This window comes from Lampris incognitus, chromosome 18, assembly GCF_029633865.1.
Source record: "Lampris incognitus isolate fLamInc1 chromosome 18, fLamInc1.hap2, whole genome shotgun sequence".
Lineage (NCBI taxonomy): Eukaryota > Metazoa > Chordata > Actinopteri > Lampriformes > Lampridae > Lampris > Lampris incognitus.
Window position 1 is genome coordinate 37,751,299 of NC_079228.1, and position 22,463 is coordinate 37,773,761.

Sequence of the window (22,463 nt, forward strand, 5' to 3'; positions counted from 1 at the left end):
ACAGAACCCACAGAATGGGTGAACGCACTCGTCATTGTTGAGAAGCCAAAGACAGGCAAACTTAGAGTGTGTTTAGACCCCAGAGCTCTTAACAAAGTGATACAACGACCTCACTACCCCCTCCCCACGCTGGAGGACGCCACCACAAAGCTTGCTGGAGCTGAGTACTTTAGCGTGTTAGACGCGCGGTCAGGCTATTGGGCCATCAAACTGAGCACTGAATCCTCAATGTTGACGACATTTAACACAGTGTTTGGCAGGTATCGTTTCCTCAGACTGCCATTCGGAATCGTGTCCGCTCAAGACGAGTTCCAGAGACGCGTGGATGAAACATATGAAGGATTGGACGGTGTGACGGCCATAGTGGACGATATACTAGTGTTCGGCAAGACTAAAGAGGAACATGACCAGCGTCTCAGAGCGATGCTGAAGCGCACAAGGGAGCGAGGGGTGAGGCTCAACCCCGACAAGTGTCACATATGCGTGTCCGAGGTAAGCTACTTCGGCCACACGCTCTCACACGAAGGCATCAAACCAGACCCACACAAGGTGAAGGCGGTCAAGGACATGCAACCCCCACAGAACAAAGCAGAGCTGGAGACAGTCCTCGGCATGATCAACTACCTCGCCAGATTTGCTCCACACCTCTCACAGATAAACTCACCCCTCAGACAGCTTCTGAAACAGGACAGTGAGTTTGTGTGGGATGCAGTCCACGACAAGGCGTTCCAAGAGATGAAGAATCTCATTACACAGCACCCAGGTCCAGTACTCTCATATTTCGACCCGCAGAAAGAGCTGCGACTCCAAGTGGATGCATCCAAAAGTGGCCTTGGGGCTGTCATGCTCCAAGATGGCAAACCAATTGCCTATGCGTCCAAGTCACTCAACAGCACTGAAGAAAACTACGCACAGATAGAGAAGGAGCTCTACGCTGTGGTCTTCGGCTGCAAGAGGTTCCACGAGTACATGTATGGACGAAAAGTGATTGTGGAGTCAGACCACAAGCCTCTGGAGGCAATACTAAAAAAGCCACTGGCAGCAGCACCACCCCGGCTGCAACGGATGATCCTGGCGCTCCAAAAATACGACATCCAAATCATCCACCGCCCCGGTAAGGACATACCGGTGGCCGACACACTGTCACGCAAGTCAATAGAACACCACGACAGTGACCTACAGGAAGGGATGGAGGCCCAAGTGCACACAGTCCTCAGCAACATCCCTGTGAGCGACACAAGACTCACAGAAATCAAGCAGGAAACAGCGCAAGATCCACAGCTCACCGCACTCAGACGAGCCACACTCACTGGCTGGCCAGACACAAAGAAAAAGTGCCCGCCCAGCATCCAGGAATACTGGAACCACAGAGCAGAAATCTCAGAAATGGACGGTATCCTGTTCAAAGGTGAGAGAATCATTGTCCCCCAAAAGCTTCGCAAGGACATGATACAGCGCATCCATGCCAGCCACCTTGGCGTGGAAAAAAGCAAATGCCGAGCAAGAGACTTACTGTTCTGGCCTGGCATGGGGAAACAGATCGAGGATGCGGTAGCAGACTGCAGCATATGCCAAGAACGGCGCAGCGCAAATGCAAAGGAACCAATGATGTCACACGCCATACCCGAGCGGCCGTGGCAAGTGATAGGCACAGACCTATTCACATGGAACTCACAGGACTTCATAGTCACTGTGGACTACTACTCCAGATTCTTCGAGCTAGAAAGACTTTACAGCTGCACCTCATCTGCCGTCATCATGAAGCTGAAAGCAGCAATGGCTCGACACGGAATCCCCGAGACTATCATCAGCGACAACGGTCCGTGCTACAGCTCTGGTGAGTTCCGCAACTTCTCACAGACATGGGGTTTCTCACACACCACCACAAGCCCCCACTACCCACAGAGCAACGGCCTCTCCGAGAAGACTGTCCAGACGGCCAAACGCATCCTGGACAAAGCCAAAGCTGAGAACAAAGACCCCTACATGAGCTTACTGGAGTATCGCAACACACCGGTGGACAACCTGAAATCACCGGCACAGCTACTGATGAGTCGGAGGCTGCGGTCCATTCTCCCATCAACAGCAAAACACCTGCAGCCACAGATCGCCAGTCAGGAGGATGTTCACAAAAGGAGAGAGGTATGTCAACAGCGCCAGCAGGCATACTACAACCGAACAGCCAAACCTCTGCCCCACCTGCCCGCAGGCACACCAATCCGCTTCCGGCAGGAGGATGGATCCTGGAGACCTGCAACTGTGGAAAGACCAGCGAACACAGACAGGAGCTACCACATCCAAACCAAAGAAGGTCAGATCTACCAACGCAACCGTCAACACCTGCGACAAAGCAGAGTGAACACTCACACTACGCACACACACACTTCACAGCAGACTGTTACCAGCGCTAACAACAACACACAAGCCCATCAGCAAGAGCATGCTGAACCTCCAGACACGAACAATCAGCGACAACCAGACACACAGCCTGGTTACGCCACGAGGTCAGGTCGCACGATCAAACCAAGACAAATCCTTGACTTATGAATGTTAAAAAAAGAGAATTTTACACCAACCTGTACTATACCTGCTATGTTTTGAAAAGAAATATTTACAGCGTTCACTTACCTTGTGTACCTACCTGCTGTTTGCAGTTACCAGTAATGAAATGAAAAAAAAAAGATGAAATGTTATTACGGTGTCACATTTAGACAGTGAAGGAAATGTTTTACACTACTTTGTTGCAGTCCAGTTATATAAGAGTTCCACTTTCATATTCTTTCTTATTAAGATTGTATTCGCTTATAAACGTGCTCAACGTGGTCTGTATCTCTGCAGAGAAAGCAGCACTTTTCAGAAAAAGGGAGATGTAATATTTGCTAGTAATATTTGATTTGCTAATGTCCCTTACGGCTTTCCGTAGCGCCACAACAAAGTCACGTGATGTACGTAACAACGTCAGTCGGAATCCGGTCGGTGAATAAACACCCAGCACGAGAGAAGTCGTCCTTGCTTTATTAATGTTATAAGTTAACATAGCCAGAGGGCACAGAACATTACAGGCCGTGCCCGGTAAACCTCCAAAGGACCTGCACAACGTACAGTGGCCGAGTCCATAAGCTACAGCAGCGGCGTAATAAAGCTGAGTTACTCACATGGTCTATAATAAGGAGGGCTGCGTGGACGCTGCAGTGATGCGGTCTCTGTGGTCGAGCTTACTGCGTTATTACATTCCCGAGTCTCCTTCTTAGCCTTCTTTAGAAGTTCTCGAATTTAAAACAAGGGTCCTTGTTGTTGACCTTGACCGTAATCTCCGAGCTGAGTGTTCTGTCCATGTCGAGGCTGCTGGCTCTGCAGCCAGGTCAACATCCGTCCCCAGGTAATGAACCTAGAGGGAGGCTGTTTGTTCCTGAGTCTGTCTGCTCCCAGGTTCTCCAGTGGGCTCAGGCGTCCAGGCTTGCCTGCCACCCAGGGGTCACGTGCATTTTTGGCTAGTCTCCGCCATAGGTTTTGGTGGCCCCACATGCAGAAGATCGTGTTAGAGTATGTAGCTGCCTATCCCAAATGTGCCTAGGGGAAGCCCTCCAATCGTCCTCCAGCAGGAATACTAAACCCGCTGCCCATTCCGTGAGCGACCCTGGTCACACACAGCCCTGGACTTCATCACTGGTGTCCTGGACTCTGAAGGTAACACAGTGGTCCTTACTGTGCTTGATCCTTTTCCAAAGTCTGTGCATTACATTCCACTGCCTAAAATACCCACGGCTAAAGAAACTGCTCAACTCCTTGTGCAACATGTTTTTAGGATACATGGCCTGCCTACCTCTGTGGTCTCTGACAGGGGACCTCAATTCACCTCTCGTTTTTAGAAAGCCTTCTGTACTCTCATAGGTGCTTCGGTCCAACTGTCAAGGTTGACTGTGTCAGGATGTCTCTCTGCTTTAATACACTCTCTGTCTCTCTTCTCTGAGGCGTCCACATTGTTCAGAGGATGAGTGGCTGTGAGTGGGACGATGAGACTGGAGACATTCATGGATATCTACAGTTTGGTTATGATGGAGAAGACTTCATCATACTGGACCTGAAGACAGAGTCATGGGTCGCTCCGACACCACAGGCTGTCATCACCAAACTGAAATGGGACCAAGACAAAGCTCTGTTAGCTTACTTGAACAGCTACTACACCCATGAGTGTGTTTGGCTGAAGAAGTATGTGCAGTATGGGAGCAACAGTCTCCAGAGAACAGGTAGAGTCACATGACCTGATGCGCTGTCATGGACACAACAGTGTTCCTTTGAAAAAATAGGAGAACTAATTAGTGAAATCAGCTGGTTTAGTCCATGGGTGGAGCAAATACAGGTTAGTGCTTCTACTTTCTGAAGCCGGGTTTTCCCCCTCTGCTCTCACCTTGTCTGTCCAAAAAGCAAAGCTCAGCATACCAGACAACTGGTTTATGGGTTTGAGAGGGAGGAAATCTTTGAGGAAACTCCATCCATTGCAAGTGAGTATTGTGCAGCAGGGCTTGACATTACCATTTTCAACATTCTGGGCCACCTCGGGCCAGCTAATTAAACTGTTCAGTGGCCCGCAGGGCCAGTAGGCAGGCAAGGAATACACCAATCCAAACCAGTAAAAGACACACATTGCCAGAGACAAATTTGCTTTAATGTCAAGACCTGTGCAGTGTTTATGAGTAATATGCAGTGTTTCATGTAACACACACAAATACCATCTGAGATTAAGACTCTGTGCCCTTGCCAAATAGGCACCCAGGAACAAAGTGGCTCACCACCTGGAGAAGGATCACCACCTGGAGAAGGATCACCACCTGGAGAAGGCTCACCACCTGGAGAAGGATCACCACCTGGAGAAGGCTCACCACCTGGAGAAGGCTCACCACCTGGAGAAGACTCACCACCTGGAGAAGGATCACCACCTGGAGAAGGATCTCCACCTGGAGAAGGATCATCACCTGGAGAAGGATCACCACCTGGAGAAGGATCACCACCTGGAGAAGGATCATCACCTGGAGAAGACTCACCACCTGGAGAAGGCTCACCACCTGGAGAAGGATCACCACCTGGAGAAGGCTCACCACCTGGAGAAGGATCATCACCTGGAGAAGACTCACCACCTGGAGAAGGATCACCACCTGGAGAAGGATCACCACCTGGAGAAGGATCACCACCTGGAGAAGGCTCACCACCTGGAGAAGGATCATCACCTGGAGAAGGATCACCACCTGGAGAAGGCTCACCACCTGGAGAAGGATCATCACCTGGAGAAGACTCACCACCTGGAGAAGGCTCACCACCTGGAGAAGGATCTCCACCTGGAGAAGGATCACCACCTGGAGAAGGATCACCACCTGGAGAAGGATCACCACCCGGAGAAGGATCACCACCTGGAGAAGGATCACCACCTGGAGAAGGATCAGCCAGTCAAAGAGAGCCTCTTGAGGATCGACTCAAAAGTATGTTTGAGGGGCTGTTGGAGAAACTGAGACAGGATGAAACATTCCAGGCACCCATAAAATCTCTTGTCTCCTCTTATGAGAAGGTTACGACCGGCAGTGCGCTGATTTCAGCGTTGTACACGTTTGGAAAACCAAGTAGTGCAGCCAAACTACTAGAAATGTGAGCAAGGAAATGCCTGCAAATGAGCACAGCAACTGGTGTGCAACCTACAGCTGTGGCTCGACGGAAGGTACCACTTGGAGGCAGACGGGCATCGATCACTGGACGACCTCCTAAAAGAGCCCGGAGAGATCATAACTATGGCAGAGTTAAAGAGGGGAGCAGTGCACTGCCCAAAAGGTCGGCACCACACTCACTTTCTCAGTGTGTGACCCATAGTGTGTCTCTGGGTGGCAAACATAGCAGCAAATAAACTGTATGGTATTAATAAAACAACAGCATGTCTATGTAGGCCTAAGTATTCTGATTTAAACCACAAACAAATCACAGATTATACTTTTTTTTTACTTTATATACCAGTTCTGAAAACTTGAGTTGACAGTTAATGTAAATATTGTCATTAAAAAAACAGCAAAAATAACACAAACACACACACACACAGGTTCCCCCTGATTAAATAAATATTAATTACTTAAATTACGTGTTGGTATATTTATTTCTTATAAACTTGCAGCAGCTTTGCTAGAGGTCTGCCACAAGTGTTTGCCAGAAGGCACTTTTTGTAAGGGAACGTATTATAATGTTTGTGTTACACATATTTCACAATTATTGTAGGTTGAACCCCCTTAAGGGTCAGATCCTCAACATGCTGCTACTTCCGCTCCCTCCCTCCAGAACTCATAACGCTACTGAAGCTGATGCAGCGTCTTGCTAACCAGCACTAGTCTGGTCTACATTATCACGCCTATGAAAATAATAAATGTATGTTTTCAGTATATCTGTGGTGGTGACAGGACTACATTAATATATTGAGACAGGACAAGTAGTTGTTTTGATAAATATGTTTAATATATTGATGTAACGTAGCTGACTAGCCAAGCATTGTCAGGGCTGCAACTCCGACCACCACCACTAGGGGGAGCTGCAGCCCCCCTTCCCGCGCTAATGTGTGTAAGTGTCTGTAAGCTAAAGGGAGGGGGGGTATAACTAAATAAAGCATCATCCATTACACATGCCTACATGTTAATATGACTTCTGATCCATAGGCCTTACAGTCCAAGTTGAGAGGCGGGTTGTGTGTGTCGGTAGTTTGAACCCGGGCAGTGTTACTTTAAACTATGAAGTCAGACACGCTGATGAACACGTGTGGGGATTTACTAACAGAAAGACACTCTGACATTTTGAGGACTTTATTTAATAGAAAAACAGCAGTTTAAATCAATCTGCCACAGATTAAAACCATTTCCCAGCAAATCATGTCAACATTTCTTGAGCATAACTTGTGTAAATATGGTCACATAGAGAGAAAAAGAACAGAAGCCTTCAACCACGTTATGACAAATCAAGATGACGTCTTACAGGGCATGAAGACTATTCAGCACATTAAACCTGATTCTACACCAATTCAGCAGCAGCCCCTGAACACACATGCTGCACACTATGAGTGGGTCAGAAGAACTAGTACGACCTAAAACAATCTGGAACCTTCAACCACACAACTTGTTTCACAGAGAAAACCCAACACATGTACAACAGCAAACGCTCACAACTCTATTCTCCAAAGGAGCGCAGTGTGTGTGTGTGTGTGTGATTTTCAGATCCCTCTCTTTAAACAAGGCCAAATAAATGAAATTCCCTCCCTTTTAACTCAGCGTTCATTTTCCAAAGACGGATTTTACCACCAGGGAGAAGTCTCCATTCTGCAGAGCTTTAAACAATCATAAAATTAAAAAATTCAAAAAGAATTTTGAAAAAATTAAAAATCTAAAAAAATTTGTTTTTTTTAAATCATGAAAATTTTTAAAAATGCAGAGCTTTAAATTAAAACTAAAACCTTCTGCAGAGCTTTAAAAAGAAAATGTAGAAAAAAAGATGGGATGTAATGTTTCTGAACCGTCGTCTGCAAACAAGCCATCAGAGAGGTGGCATGAAGAATGAAATGAAAGGGGGAATATCTCACTGTGAAGAGGACAGTTCTGTATGTTGCTTGTGGTGTCGGAGGGTTTCGTTGTGTTGACAAAGCTTTTATGAACTCGTTTGGAAACAAACAGTGCGCCCCTCCTCTAAGTAGAGAGTATTCATACTCCATCAGTTCTCTACTCGTGTTCTATTTTAATCTGTCGTTTGCAATGGAATCAGCTGATCTGTGGAGGGGATTAGGAAAAGTAGTCTGTACACAGAATTTACTGCAGGTGATTGGTTTTCAACTGTGATGGATTGTTGACTTTTGTCCTTCAACATGTCATGTGTAACTCCCCACACCGCTTAAACCCGTTATGATTAATGAATGATTTTTAACTGACACGTTCCCGAGTTATGCACTGAAGTCTGCTTGATTCCCCAACGTGTCCACAGACCTGCAAAAAGACAGAACCACAATTAAGACAGGAAATATGTCCACGTGTCAGTCTGAGTTACGGTGCTGATGCTGTTTTTATCTGAGTGAGTAAGAAGCGTGGTGGTATGTGACCACACCACATGTCAGAGCTCCATTCAAAATGAACGAGAGTCAGCAGAAACCCAGCAGAACACCTGGCTGAGCCTGAGTCCTCCTCATCCATGTTGTTCTGGCTGTTGGTAAAGCTCTTCTACCAGCTTGTTCTGTCACATCTGCTGGTCACACACAACCACTTCACCTCCTCTTCACACTCAACACCACCTGCCCTCTTCTTCCTCATTTGGCTGCTATGATGAAGATGGAAAACACTATGCACCCAAAGAAATTCCCACTCCCCCACCCCATCCCTTTTTTCTCCACAACTGTATCCGGCCAATTACCCCACTCGTCTGAGCTGTCCTGGTCTCTGCTCCACCCCCTCCGCTGATCCGGGGAGGGCTGCAGACTACCACATGCCTCCTCCCATACATGTGGAGTCGCCAGCCGCTTCTTTTCACCCGACAGTGAGGAGTTTCACCAGGGGGACGTAGCACGTGGGAGGATCACACTATTACCCCCCAGTTCCCCCTCCTCCCCGAACAGGCACCCCGACCGACAAGAGGAGGCGCTAGTGCAGCGACCAGGACACATAACCACATCCAGCTCCCCACCCGCAGACACGGACGATTGTGTCTGTAGGGATGCCCAACCAAGCAGAGGTAACACGGGGATTTGAACCGGCGATCCCTGTGTTGGTAGGCAGTGGAATAGACCGCTACGCTACCCGGATGCCAGATATTTGTGAATTAGCTGTTGTCTTCAATACACCAGCCACAGAAAATATCAAAAAAGACCATTTGCATTTAACACTTCAGGACTGTAACTTTAAGGGGCTCAGTCCCAAAACACTACATGTTCATTCTTTGAAGACCAACAAACAAAATGTAGAAAGTCATTATTATAAATTCATCATTTAAATATTCAAACATATCGATGACTTTTCCAGTAAACACAGGATAACTGTGTCCAACAAGGACATTATTATTGATAAAATACCATCATCTGTTTTAATTGTGTCTTCATTCATTGGATGAGGGCAGGTGTCAGTTTATAATACAAATGTTCATATTTCCTGGACAGACACACTTTAAAGCCTTCCATGTTCTGGGAAAACCAGCTCGGGTCAAAGGTCAGCTCTGCAGCTCCGAAGAGATTCAGGACGTTCAAAGTCAGTTGAGGACGTGGTGGTCAACAAGCTGTTAACTTTAAGGACCGCCCTTACCAACCAACCATTTTACACACAGCCAGGTGATGGCGCTATAACACAACACAGCACAGCAGGTCACATGTGGTAGATCCATGTACACCAGACTTACTTAGTTCAGTGTGAAGCATCGGGGTTCAGCTGCTGAGAGAGATCAGAGCTGCTGTCAGGAGCTGTGAGGTCAGAAACAGTCCGTTAACAAACTTCTCCTGAAGCGAGCTACTGGACCACAACATGTGAGGAAAAGCCACGATTTGACAACAACTGCAGAATTTGCCCTAGTTTTTGGATTGCCTATTTTCTCCTCAGCTGTAAAAAGCTGAAAGTGTATTAATGACATTTCTGCTTCAGTAAGGTGGTGTGAAAGTTTCACGACCTGGTCATGAAGTAAAAAACAACATCTACTTACAAGGTGGAGGGCGCTTGGCTGAAATGAAGACATAAAACAAATGATTAAGGGTGTCACACAGGAAGACACCATATATTATACATTATCCCTGTTCTCCCTCCCCCCACTGAACCACATCTCCAGATGACCCTTAACCCAAGTGTTAGGTTGGTTATAATGTTGATGTATTTTAAGTTACTATGATCTTGACTGGAGGAAATCAGACAATACCTTCAGAACAATCTCTCTCTTTCTCCCTCTCTCGCTCTCTCTCTGTCTCTGTCTCTCTCTCTAGATCTCTCAGTGTGACGCTACATGTAAGACTCAGTGAGAGGCTGGATATGAGAGCCATCTAAACTTCTAGAATATCAGCTTGATGAAAAACAAATCAAAGATTTGAACCATTTCATGTGATTCCCTCACCTTTCTTCTTCATGTACCAAGCCACGCCAATGGCTGCCATGATGATGATGACAGCAACAAGCACTCCAATGATGATGGGCATGTTCGCGGCTGTTGATTAAAAAAATAGAAAAATTACATATGTGTGTGTTTGTGTATACAGAAATATATATCCTTGTGAGTCTTCGGCTGCGGTCACAGCAGCATTGGTGCATGTGATATTTCATGGTGAACTTGATTCATATCAATGGATTCATCACAGCAGCAGCAGACAGTGTAAACTAGGGTTCATTAATTTATTTGAGTTTTTGTGTCTATTCCACAAGGCAATTCGAAGGAATTTCCCTCTGCCAAGTTCTGGTGTGACCGCAGCCTAAGGCTCAAGTGGATGAAGTGGCTGTAAATTGTTAGTCATGCTCCATTTTTCTTTATCGTTTTGTTGCTGGAGATTTTGAATCACTTAAAGCAATAAAACAATTCCAGCTTTCCCCCCCCTATGAGCAATGCATCAATTCATCATTTCCTTCATTAAGACAAAGGTGAATTTGCTCTTACACCAGTAATAGTCCATACCACAGTTTGATTGTAAGAGGCCTGAATTTTAGTGATCTTTTTTTTCTATTAATTTGGTGCAAACCAGAGTCTATATGGAGGGCTCACACCTGTCAAACACATCCAACCTTAGCAAGAACATCAAGAGGTCCAGACTGGCTGATGAGTGGCAGTGACAGAAGTCAGTCTTTGGCTAGTACCTACTTAGGCCGTTGTGGCTCTGTTCAGTGGCTCCAACAGAAACAAACAAACTAACCAGGATCTTTCCAGTTGGTCTTGATCTGTGATGGGTCCAGTTTGATGATGATGTCATCCTTCATCCCAGAAAGCTGAACCACACAGTGGTACTTCTGCCACTCCTCAGACTTCATTGATGAAAGGTCAACGAGGAGTTGAACGCTCCTCTGGAAGGTTCCATCGTGGTTGGGGAGGAGCTCACCATGCTTCTCCTCCTCATGGACCTCCTCTTCCTCTCTCCTCCAGAACATCACGATTCTGTCAGGGTAGAAACCTGTAGCATGGCAGGTGACTGGAGAGGAGGGAGACCTCTGGAGCAGAGACACTGAGGGAGGGACTGGAGAGAGACACACAGAGACACAGAGAGAGAGACAGACAGAGACAGAGAGAGACACAGAGACACAAAGACAGAGAGAGAGAGAGACACAGAGAGAGAGAGAGACAGAGAGACAGAGAGAGAGAGACACAGAGACAGAGAGAGACAGAGAGAGAGACAGAGAGACAGAGAGAGAGATTGACAAAACCCCTTACTAAGCACTACAATAGGTATGCAGACAAAAGGACATCAACTACATAAGTGAAAGTGAAAACACAAGCCAACAATACAGCCATGACTTTCCCTTTTACACTAGTTAGAAAGAGAAGAGCAGGTCTTCATCATCTCCCACTGAGCACAATACTTCCTGCCTGCCAATTTAAAGCTGAAAGCCACCAGATTGTCTACCATTTTGTGGTAGGGATGTAGTAGGGAGCCTTCAGCAGTCCTGTAAGAACATGCACAGGGTCCACACAGTCCACCGCCCGGGCCCGCTTCTTACGGGTCAGCCAGATGGCTAAATTGGCAGCAGCTAATATGAAGTTTATAAGAATCAAGAAGAACTCTTTATCGTCATTGTGCCAAGCACGATGAAACTGCAGGTGTGTCAATCTCAAAATGGTGCATACATAAAAGAGATAAATATAAAATATCAGCAATAAAAAGTACAGCGTCTAAACAATATAAGTGCAAAATATAAGCAGTACAAGGTATAAAATATAATACAGTTAACGATAAAACAAAGCTATGAGGTGCAAAACCATCCATCCATCCATCAGCAAAAATGCAGTAAAGGTGGGGTGGACAGATGTGAAGTGGCTTAAAGTGACATGTGAGTAAATATATGCAAATACTGCACGTGCCCAATGGGGGCAGCATATCAGTCTCGTGGGACTGAGGAGAGGTCTGAGTTCATTAGTGCTGCAGCTTTTGGAAAGAAGCAGTTTTTCAGTCTCTTTGTGCAAGTGTGGATTGGTCTGAAGCAGCCGTCTGATGGCAGGAGCTGAGACAGATGGTGTCCAGGGTGTGTAATGTCTTTTGTGACGTTCTTCACCCTCCTCACACAGCGAGTGCTGTGAAGATCTTCTAGTGAAGGCAGCTCAGTGCCAACAATGTCCTGTGCTGTTTCCACCACACGCTGGAGGGCTGTTTCATCAGCTTTGCTGCGGCTGCTGCACCAGGCTGTCATGCAGCTTGGTAGGATGCTCTCGACTGAGCATCTGTAAAAGTTGACCAGCAGTTTTTGCGGGAGGCTGGCTCTCCTTAGCCTCCTCAGAAAATAACAGAGTTGTTTTCCCTAATCACCACTGGTATCAGATTCATCTTCAGATTCACACTCCATGTCAGTCACATTACCATGGCAACCAGCAGGCTTCATCACCTGCTCCTCTGCCTCATTGTCCAGTATGACCTGCAGCATCTCAGCCTCCTACACTGAAAAACGCTCTGCATCTTTCTCCAACATCCCCATGTTGTCCTCCCTCTGCACCGTGCTTACCACAGCTTCAGCCTCCACCTCCCCTGCTAAACTATACGAAGACACAGAGCCACACGCCCCGGCGGCTCCGACCACAGAGCCACCAGCCTCACTCCGTACAGGAGGAGCAGCCTCGGTCAGCGTCCGTCGCCCCCCTCCCCATCCTCACCCACATCGGCCCGCTGCTCCCCTCCCCGCTGTCCCACACATCAGCTGCAGCGCACCCCGCTGTGTGCTGGCTATGGGGACAAGCAATCCCCTCCTGACCCACATCTCCACACTCACAACACTTCATCCCCCCGGAGCTAGCATACACCATATAAACCCCCTCCTCATGCTAAACACAGAAGGAGACATCCAGTGTTGGAGTGGGAGAGTCCAAATCCATGAACACGTGTCTCCACAGAGACTGAACCTGGTTCAGTTTGGCGTCCTTACAGCCCAGACTCACTGTCCAGAACCCCCTCACAGACCTCCTGAAGCGCTTCAGTTCTTGTGCCAGCACCTCGCTGGGAATAAAAGGAGGACGTCTGGACACGGTGACCCGGGTGGAAGGCACCGCCAGCAGGGAAACTAGTGTAAATTCATCACCTACAAACACGCCGTTTTCTATCTGCTAGTTGGGAAAACCTGTTCATTCATAAACACAACCAGCGCTTCATTCATGTGTGAGGCAAATGAGATGTTTCCATGCCCCACCTGTTCTCCTCCCACCAACACCACCTGCTCCACCCTGGTACTGGGCCACGGCACGACCCCCACTCCCTGCCTCTGACAGGGACGGCGTCTCAAAGGACGCCGTGCCCGCCAAGAAGCATGGCTCACCGTCCACCAAACACACAACCACCGAACACACACCAAACCACAATAAGAACCACAACCACAAAACAATCACACAACAAACACACAACAAACACAGCAGCAACCAAAAAGAGGACAAATCGAGAAACCGTCACAAGACTCTCTGCCAAACTCCCCAAACTCCCAGCATGCACTCAGAGAGAGAGAGAGAGAGAGAGAGAGAGAGAGAGAGAGAGAGAGAGAGAGAGAGAGAGAGAGATGAGTTGAAGAAAATGAGACAAAAGAGAGGGAGACAGAGTTGGAGAAAGATAAAGACAGGAGAGTGGGCGCTGGAAAAAAGAGAAAGGGAGAGAAAAAAGAGCAAGACAGAAGAAAGACAGTAGCAGAAAGAGAGAAAAAGGAGGAACAAGACAGACCGAGGTGTAGAGAGAGAGAGAGAGAGAGAGAGAGAGAGAGAGAGAGAGAGAGAGAGAGAGAGAGAGAGAGAGAGAGAGAGAGAGAGAGAGAGAGAGAGTGAGAGAGAGAGAGAGAGAGAGAGAGAGAGATCCAGGAATGGGGGGTAAAAGAAAGGGGGGTAGAGAGGTGCACTAAGTCAGAGAGAGATAAAGAATAAAGAACCAACACGCAGGTAAAAAGAAAGCTGGAATGAAGTAAAAATAAAACCTGCTCATTGTAAACAGAGTCACACAGCCATGCTGTTGTGTGTGCAGCGGGTGTGGACACACGAGTCCATGACCACTGTAATGGTGCTGCACATTAGAAACAGTAGAGACATATGAACACGGCTGTGTCCATGACAACACATCAGGTCATGTGACTCTACCTGTCCTCTGGAGACTGTTGCTCCCATACTGCAGATACTTCTTCAGCCAGTCAACACACACATGGGTGTAGTAGTTCTTCCTGTAAGCTAAGTCAGCTTTGTCTAGATCCCATCTCAGTTTGGTGATGAGAGCCTGTGATGTCGGAGCGACCCATGTCTCTGTCTTCAGGTCCAGAGCGATGAAGTCTTCTCCATCATAACCATGCTGATGATATCCATTAATGTCTCCAGTCTCATCGTCCCACTCACAGCCACTCATGAACTGAACCATGTGGACGCCTGAGAGACAGAGAGACATAGAGACATAGAGACAGAGGGACAGAGGGACAGAGAGACATAAAGACATAGAGACAGAGAGACAGAAGACAGAGAGACAGAGAGACAGAGAGACAGAAGACAGAGAGATATAGAGACATAGAGATATAGAGACATAGAGACAGAGTGACAGAGAGACAGAGAGAGTGTTAAAGCAGAGACACATCCTGACACAGTCAACCTTTAAGGTCCAAACCCTGTTCACCACAGAGACCCAGAGGGACCAGAACACAGTCTCTCCACCTGTCCACTGTTACACCACCTCATACTAGAGTCTCATCTCAGCAAAGAGGAAGGAAAGGTTTACACACACACACACACACATGCACACACACGTGCGCACACATACACATGCACACACATACACATGCACACACACACTCACACACACACTCACACATACACACAAATGCACACACACACACAAATGCACACACGCACGCACGCAAACCCATACGCACACACATGCACACACATATACACGCAAACACACACGCACACACATACACGCACACATACACACACACATACGCACACACATGCACACACACATACAAACACACACATACACACACACACACATACACACACACACATTCACACAGGCACACACACACACACACGCACACACACATGCACAGGCACACGCACATACACACACACAAACACACACGTGCACACACACGCGCGCACACACACTCACATGCGCACACGTGCGCACACATACACACACGCACACCAACACACACATGCACACACATATACACGCAAACACAAAAATACACACACATACAAACACACATACACACACACATACACACACACAAACAGATACACACGCACAGACACATGCAGTCGCACACGCGCGCACACACACACAAGCGCGCTCGCACACACAGACACACACACACACATGCACACACACACACACACACACGCACACACACACGCACACACACATATACACACACGCACACACACACACACACACACAATCACACACCATCCATCCATCCATTATCCAAACTGCTTATCCTGCTCCCAGGGGGGCGGGAATGCTGGAGTCATTCCCAGCAGTCATTGGGCGGCAGGCGGGGAGACACCCTGTCCATGTGTGACTCCGAAGGACGGAGCCCTTCTGATCTCCTCCACCTTCTGCAGCAAAAGGGACTGACCGAAAGTATGTCCCAACTCCCCCTCCTCACTTGCCTGGTCTTAACCATCCCTGTGTCCACAGCTTGCGTGGACAGACATTCTCAGCACTGAAAAGGACAAAAGGCACACAAGAAGCAGCTGTGGACCGGCTCGTCCGTCAGCCTGGGCTTTAACCTCAGTTGAGAAAGAACTTCTTATGAGTTGAAGTCAAAGGACAAAGTGTGTGAGCCAGCACCTGCACACTTTGTTACAAAGGATGGCAGGACGGACTTTGTGTTCGGGGGACCTTCATTGGGTGAGTACGCAGCTTTTTTCAATGATGGGCTGGTTTCCTCTGCTTTTATTCTACCTCCAAATTATGCAGCTTTTGCTGACGTCTGCTGTTCTAATGAGGCATGTGGACATTAGTTTTAGTGTGTTTGTAAACCACGGACCAGAGGGGTAGACTAGAAGCTGGATTATAAGGTTTTCCAGAATCCCCTTTGTGTGTGGTGAAGCCGGTTAGGGCAAAGAACCCTTTAATATGCTGAACTTCCATGTGACAGGGCTCTGGACGTTGGTTTCATTGCTATGCTGGATTGTTTCAGCACCACATGTGGTCCTACTGAAGGCCCAGGGTGCAGGGCCACGGTTCACCACTGGGCCGCTCTATACGCCCCGTCTGAAGGAAGGTTTTCATCTGGACAAATATAACAGCAGGAACAGGTCGACCAGCACACACTTTAATGTTACAGCTGGTCAGGACAGGGGGGACAGTCATCCGTCCATCTTTAACACCCTCTCTCTCTCCCCCCCTCTGTCTCTCTCTCTCTCCCTCTGTCCCTGTCTCTCTCTCCCTCTGTCTCTCTCTCTCTCTCTCCCTCTGTCCCTGTCTCTCTCTCCCTCTGTCTCTCTCTCTCTCTCCCTCTGTCTCTCTCTCTCTGTCTCTCTCTCTCTATCTGTCTCTCTTTTTTCTGCAGAGCAGGATAACAGGGGTCTTACCTGTTTTTTATTTTTTCAGTTGTTGATGAATGATTGTTTTTTGGGATTGTTAAAAGATGCTTATTGAGTTTTTGTACTTTGACAAGTATTGTTTATATGTTTAGAAAGATTTCAAGTCTGTTTTTTGTTAAACTTTTCTGTTAAATAAAGACTTGCTTTAAAATTCAAAAAATTCCCTCTCTCTCTCTGTCTCTCTCCATCTCTCTCTGTCGTATCCTGAGGCTGCTCTATAAACCAGTGTGGTTTGCCTTTAATGGACCCCGGAGTTGCAGAAGAAGAAGTGTCCTTGTGAATGAACGTGAGATCTTGGGACACAGTTTGGAGCAGTTTTGACTCCAGACTGTGTGAGAAACAGGAAGACCTGTTAAACTGTGAGGACCCAGTCTGTATTCACACACCGCCGTCCACAAGGAGCTATGTGGTCTGTGTGTAGCACCGCTCTGTGTAACACACAGTGACGTCACCACATGTCAATAAAACCTGTTGGCTCATGATGTTAAAGAGGACGGGGCAAAACTCAGATAACGGGGCATTTTCTATCATCCGAGGGAAAAGGTTTTTGGTTTCTCTCTTTCTAAATGGTAGTGGGGAAACGGGGATTCTGGTTTTCTCATTTCAAAACAAAACCCCGTAGGCTGCCAAGTCCACGGGTCCCGCGGGGACCTTAAGAAGGGTGTTTGCTAGGAACTGCGTGTGGATGTGAAGGGCTGAACGTCTGTCCGGGTTTGACTGTAAATGTTGACAACAGACTTTGAAGACGCCGTCCTCACAGCTTTATCTGTGTCCTTTCTTACTGACGGAGCTGCACTGAACACAACACGTCAATAGTCTCTTGAAGCATCGCCACATTGAACCCCTGTATTCTGCCAATAAGCAGTACTGACACAGCCCATGGTCACAGGACAGACGGAGACAACCTGACAACATGCCAGTGTTTTAAATGAAGACTTGAGATGAAGACTATGGAGGGAAGTCCCGACTCTTCACTCATGTCTTTGCTGTTCATTTCTGATGGCAGCTGAATGTTTCTCAGGAAAGACTTTGATAAAACCATATTGAGATAAAATCTTTTGTTACTGGACCCAGGAAGAAACCGGAACGCCACCCAAAACACTACACCCTTAATGTGTGTGTGTGTGTGTGTGTGTGTGTGTGTGTGTGTGTGTGTGTGTGTGTGTGTGTGTGTGTTGGGGAGGAAGATGGAAGCTTTGTCTCTCTGAATAAAAACATTTGATTGGTGAGAAGTGAAACATAAACGTACCTCCAGTTTGATTGAAGCGCTGCTTCACAATCTCAATGTTGGTTTTGAAGCCCTGCTGGTGACTCATCATATTTCCAGTCTCCGTCTCCCAGTACTGTGGGTCACCTGTTGTGACCTGGTCCATCCAGTCTTGTTTGGGTACTGCTCTCTGAGTGTTGCTGTCATAATGAACCATCTGAAGACCATCAACCATCCCAACAACCACAAACTCTGGGAAGTTTTGCACGTGGGAGGATGCAGTGAGGAAGTACTTCAGGGAGTGGATCACTGTCAGGAAAACACATCATGTGAGGATTTCAACTGTTGGAATCACATCTTTTTTTGTCATCATCACTGATTTTTGTGATGGGTTTTAGTCGTTTGTGTGTCTGTCTGTACTTTAAGGTCAAAGTCAGAAGGAAATATTTATCAGTGTAATTCATATAATCACTGTTGTTGTGTTTTATCGAGGACTCTGCCCTTCTTCTCTTTTGAGAGCTTATATTTAGAAAACAAACATCCCTAAATAGGGCCCGGTACTGTCCTCATGTCCTCATCATCCTACTTGTAAATCTGCTGCGATACCAGCACACCGACAGCCGACTAGACAAGTCCTGCGTGCCAGCCGTGTTTTCTGCTGCACTTCTGCTTCACCAGCTAAAAGCGACACACAACTGTGTAATGAGACGAGCACAACCTGTTTAAAAAGGATCACAATAAATACCTGGTTGTACCAGAGGCAATGCCACACAACAACACAACCTTGTGGGGTTTTTTCACTGCAGTTCAAAATAAATCCTCAAATCAATGTGTACCCATGACCCTGTAGTAAAAACCATGTAGTTAATTAATTCAGCAGCAGTTAATATAGCCTACGCTTCCAAACCCTGCACCACCGACAGCGCCATCACCTGGTGAAACTCAACATGCACGCACAAAACATGTCAGAACACACGGCTGGCACGCCACACAGACGCAGTCAGCTGGGTTGTGTTCCTCATCTGGTGGAAAGCGTCCTTGGGTTCCTTGAAAGGCGTTACACAAAACTAAGTTGTTGTTGTTGTTGTTGGTTCAGGGAAACACAAGGTTGAGTGTGACAATGTCAGCAACAGCACCATGTTGTGTATTTAGTGTGTTACAGTCAGACAGTGACGCACATCTGATGAAAACAAAACATCGTAGAAGTATAAGGGCATCATGAAGTACTCATATCAGTACTCACTACCCCAATGTAAGTACTTGTACTTGGTCTGAAGAAGTGTTATGGGTGCGTCCCTGTCCCTAAATATTCAACTAGAGGCCAAGAAAGAAAGAAAGAAAGAAAGAAAACCTTCCCATGAAGTAAACTCCAGGCTTTACTGAACACAGAGGAAGGTATTCAGAGGAAGGTGTGTGGCCTGCAGATTGTGGGTTGTGACACTTTTTAAACATGTTGTGTTGTGTCACTGTTTGTGTTTCGATGGTCGCCATGGGAACAGTTTGGAGTTGGAGAATTTGAGACGACAGTTAAACCATATCACCTGAATATGGAGCTGCCAGGGAGGAGGACAAGAGGAAGGCCAGAGAGGAGGCTTATGGGTGTGGCGAGGGAGGACATGCAGGTGGCGGGTGTGACAGAGGAAGATGCAGAGGACAGGAAGAGATGGAAACTGGACGATTCGCTGTGGCGCCCCCTAACGGTGCAGCCCAGAGTAGCAGTAGTAGTTAAACTATATCACCGACTTCTTGTGATTATAATAATCTCCTTTTATTTCACAGCCTATAGCCTATAAGGTCATTCTCATGAAAAGCCTATATAACGTCATCTGTAGAGAAGACGGGCGTTTGGGTTCAGCTGCCAACAACGTCCCTACAGCGCCCCCATACGGCTGATATCGGTAAGGTAAAAAGGAAAGTCATGAACTGGCAGAAACACAACGGGGTGGGATAATGTTAAAACAGTGGCTGGTGTTACTCCACACTGGTATGATCAGTACATGAATCACAAAGACACCGTTACTAAAGCATCTTCATCAACAACCTCCGACTAAAGGAGCATTCGTTCAAGAAGTCTTCAAGAAAGGCAAATGTGAATATCGGAAATTAAGGAATAGACCATAAACCATAATAAACTAGAGGAGGACTCAGCATTTATCTTCTCCGAGGATCGAGGCGAATATTACAACTTTAGCCTGTGATAGCAGCCGAGCATGCGCAATGACTAACTCCGTCTCCACACGAAAACTCGTTTAACGGTCAGAATTTAAGAATATACACACCTGAAGATGCTAAAGGACAAAAGACGAGCAGCAAAATAACCACTTTCATCTTGTTTCTTGTACCAAGTGGATTTGTTAAAACCAAATAAAAGAAGAGACGACGGACGCTTCTCTCCTCGACGTTGTTCCTCCAAGCGCCCCAACAAGACTACGCACCTTTTCAGCAGGTAGGGCGCAACGAACCAACTTTTAACCAATAGAAATTCAGGAAAGGCTGAGAGACTTCCGTTGCTAGGCAGAGTTGAGTTCACCAGGTTACGAATTGAAAGCGAAACTGACTTGCAACGCTGAACAGACAGACAGAATCTTTGGGTCATTTCTGACAAAACAACCCCACCGACCTTTCCTCCACATCCACACATCGTTCAGCAATGAACACGAAATGGTAGGAAAGGTGTGGAACACAAAACGGCCCACAACGCAACCACTTTTCAGCCCTGCCAAGCACACGTGTGTGTGCGCGCGCGCGCGTGTGTGTGCGTGTGTGTGTGTGTTCAATAGCGTTCTGAACGATGGAATTCTAACCCTCCTTAACGAACACAATGTCCTGAGCAAAGGTCAAACTGGCTTCCTCCCAAATCTCCGGACTACGGACCATGTTTACACCCTACACACCCTCATAAATGAAAATGTGAATCAAGCCAAAAATGGAAAAACATTTGCTTGTTTTATTGACTTCAAAAAAAGCTTGCTGTGACGTTTCATTTTCATGTGGTTGGAGCAAAGCTCTCAAGTTTGCCGAATTCTAATGCGTGAGATTTGTTGACGGACGGACGGACAGGGCGGTCACAAACGAAGAATAGATAGATAGATAGATAGATAGATAGATAGATAGATAGATAGATAGATAGATAGATAGATAGATAGATAGATAGATAGATAGATGGATAGATGGATAGATAGAAGATACATAGATACATAGATAGATCATTTTGAACATATCTATTCGGAAATCCAACAAGAACACTCAAATTACAATTACAATCTGATCAAACAGAAATTACAGTTGCTGGAGTGCACTATAAAAGACAACCAATAACACAAGAAGAACTGGCACAGAAGCTCAAATCCTTAAAACCCAATAAGGCGTGTGGCCTTGACAGCATCAGAAGCGACATGCTCAAAAACAGCACAGCTGAGCTGCAAAGGGCAGTACTCAAATTATTCACCATCGTTCTGACATCCGGAGCCAAGGGCTCATAACTTCTATTCACAAAAGTGGAGACAAGCTGGATCCTAATAATTTCAGAGGCGTCTGTGTGAGCAGCAGCCTGGGGAAGGTGTTCAATAGCGTTCTGAACGACCGAATTCTAACCCTCTTTAACGAACACAATGTCCTGAGCAAAGGTCAAACTGGCTTCCTCCCAAATCTCCGGACTACGGACCATGTTTACACCCTACACACCCTCATAAATGAAAATGTGAATCAAGCCAAAAATGGAAAAACATTTGCTTGTTTTATTGACTTCAAAAAAAGCTTTCGACTCTATTTGGCATGAAGGACTACACTGTGACGTGCATGGATAAGTAGACACGCTGATTGGCGGGTCTGACCCATTAGTCGAGCGGTTAGCGATGTCTCCTGCGGTGCGGGCGATACGGGTTCGCTTCCCGGCCGCGGCAGTTCCTGTGGTTGCGTTGTCCCCCGAATTCGCTACAATACAAACGGAGAGAACAAAGCCAAAACAAAACAACAACACACAAACAGTTAACAACTCAGTCCACTCAGTGCAACACGGTCCAAAAGATCACTGTTCGGAGAGCGAACGCCAGCCAGGATGACTGTCGGAACTGCTGCTCTGCATGGGCTAGCAGTTAGCTTAGCCTGCCCCGCTGTCGAGGGCGCACCACCCGCCCTCGGTGCTTCCTCTTCGTGTGCACTTCCAGGCAGGGCCGTGGTCTCCGGGCCCAGCGGACAGAGCAGACCAGGCTCCCTCAGCCGATCCAACGCCAGCTCTCCCAGCCCGACACCGTCGACACACCTCCCCGCACTCCACACGACGACACCGAAAACACAGTCAACGCCAGGCGAGGCCGCCGCCAGACCGCCCTCGGTGTTACCGGAAGGGCCGGTCTGCGTGGGCTAGCAGTTAGCTTAGCCTGCCCGCTTCCGCGTCCCGTCAGGCCGCCCTCGCCGCTTGCTTTTCGTGCGCAGCTCCAGGCAAGGGCCCACACCAGCGAATACCTAATTGTTGTTAGTTTCTGTCAAGTGTTCATTGTGAATGTAAATTCATGCAAAT

General features: G+C 47.2%; 1 protein-coding gene across 1 annotated transcript; it reads right to left on the minus strand.

Moving 5' to 3' along the window:
- Positions 1-7,489: 7,489 nt before the first annotated feature.
- On the minus strand, positions 7,490-20,356 carry LOC130128571 (class I histocompatibility antigen, F10 alpha chain-like). The gene is made up of 8 exons (XM_056298209.1): positions 20,224-20,356; positions 17,987-18,253; positions 14,275-14,553; positions 10,877-11,194; positions 10,090-10,179; positions 9,688-9,705; positions 9,391-9,451; positions 7,490-7,994 (listed from the first exon to the last, which is right to left on the minus strand). The coding sequence occupies exons 1-7, from the start codon at positions 20,270-20,272 to the stop codon at positions 9,396-9,398; spliced, it is 1,077 nt and encodes a 358-aa protein (XP_056154184.1). The 5' UTR covers positions 20,273-20,356; the 3' UTR covers positions 7,490-7,994; positions 9,391-9,395.
- Between the last annotated feature and the right edge of the window lie 2,107 nt (positions 20,357-22,463).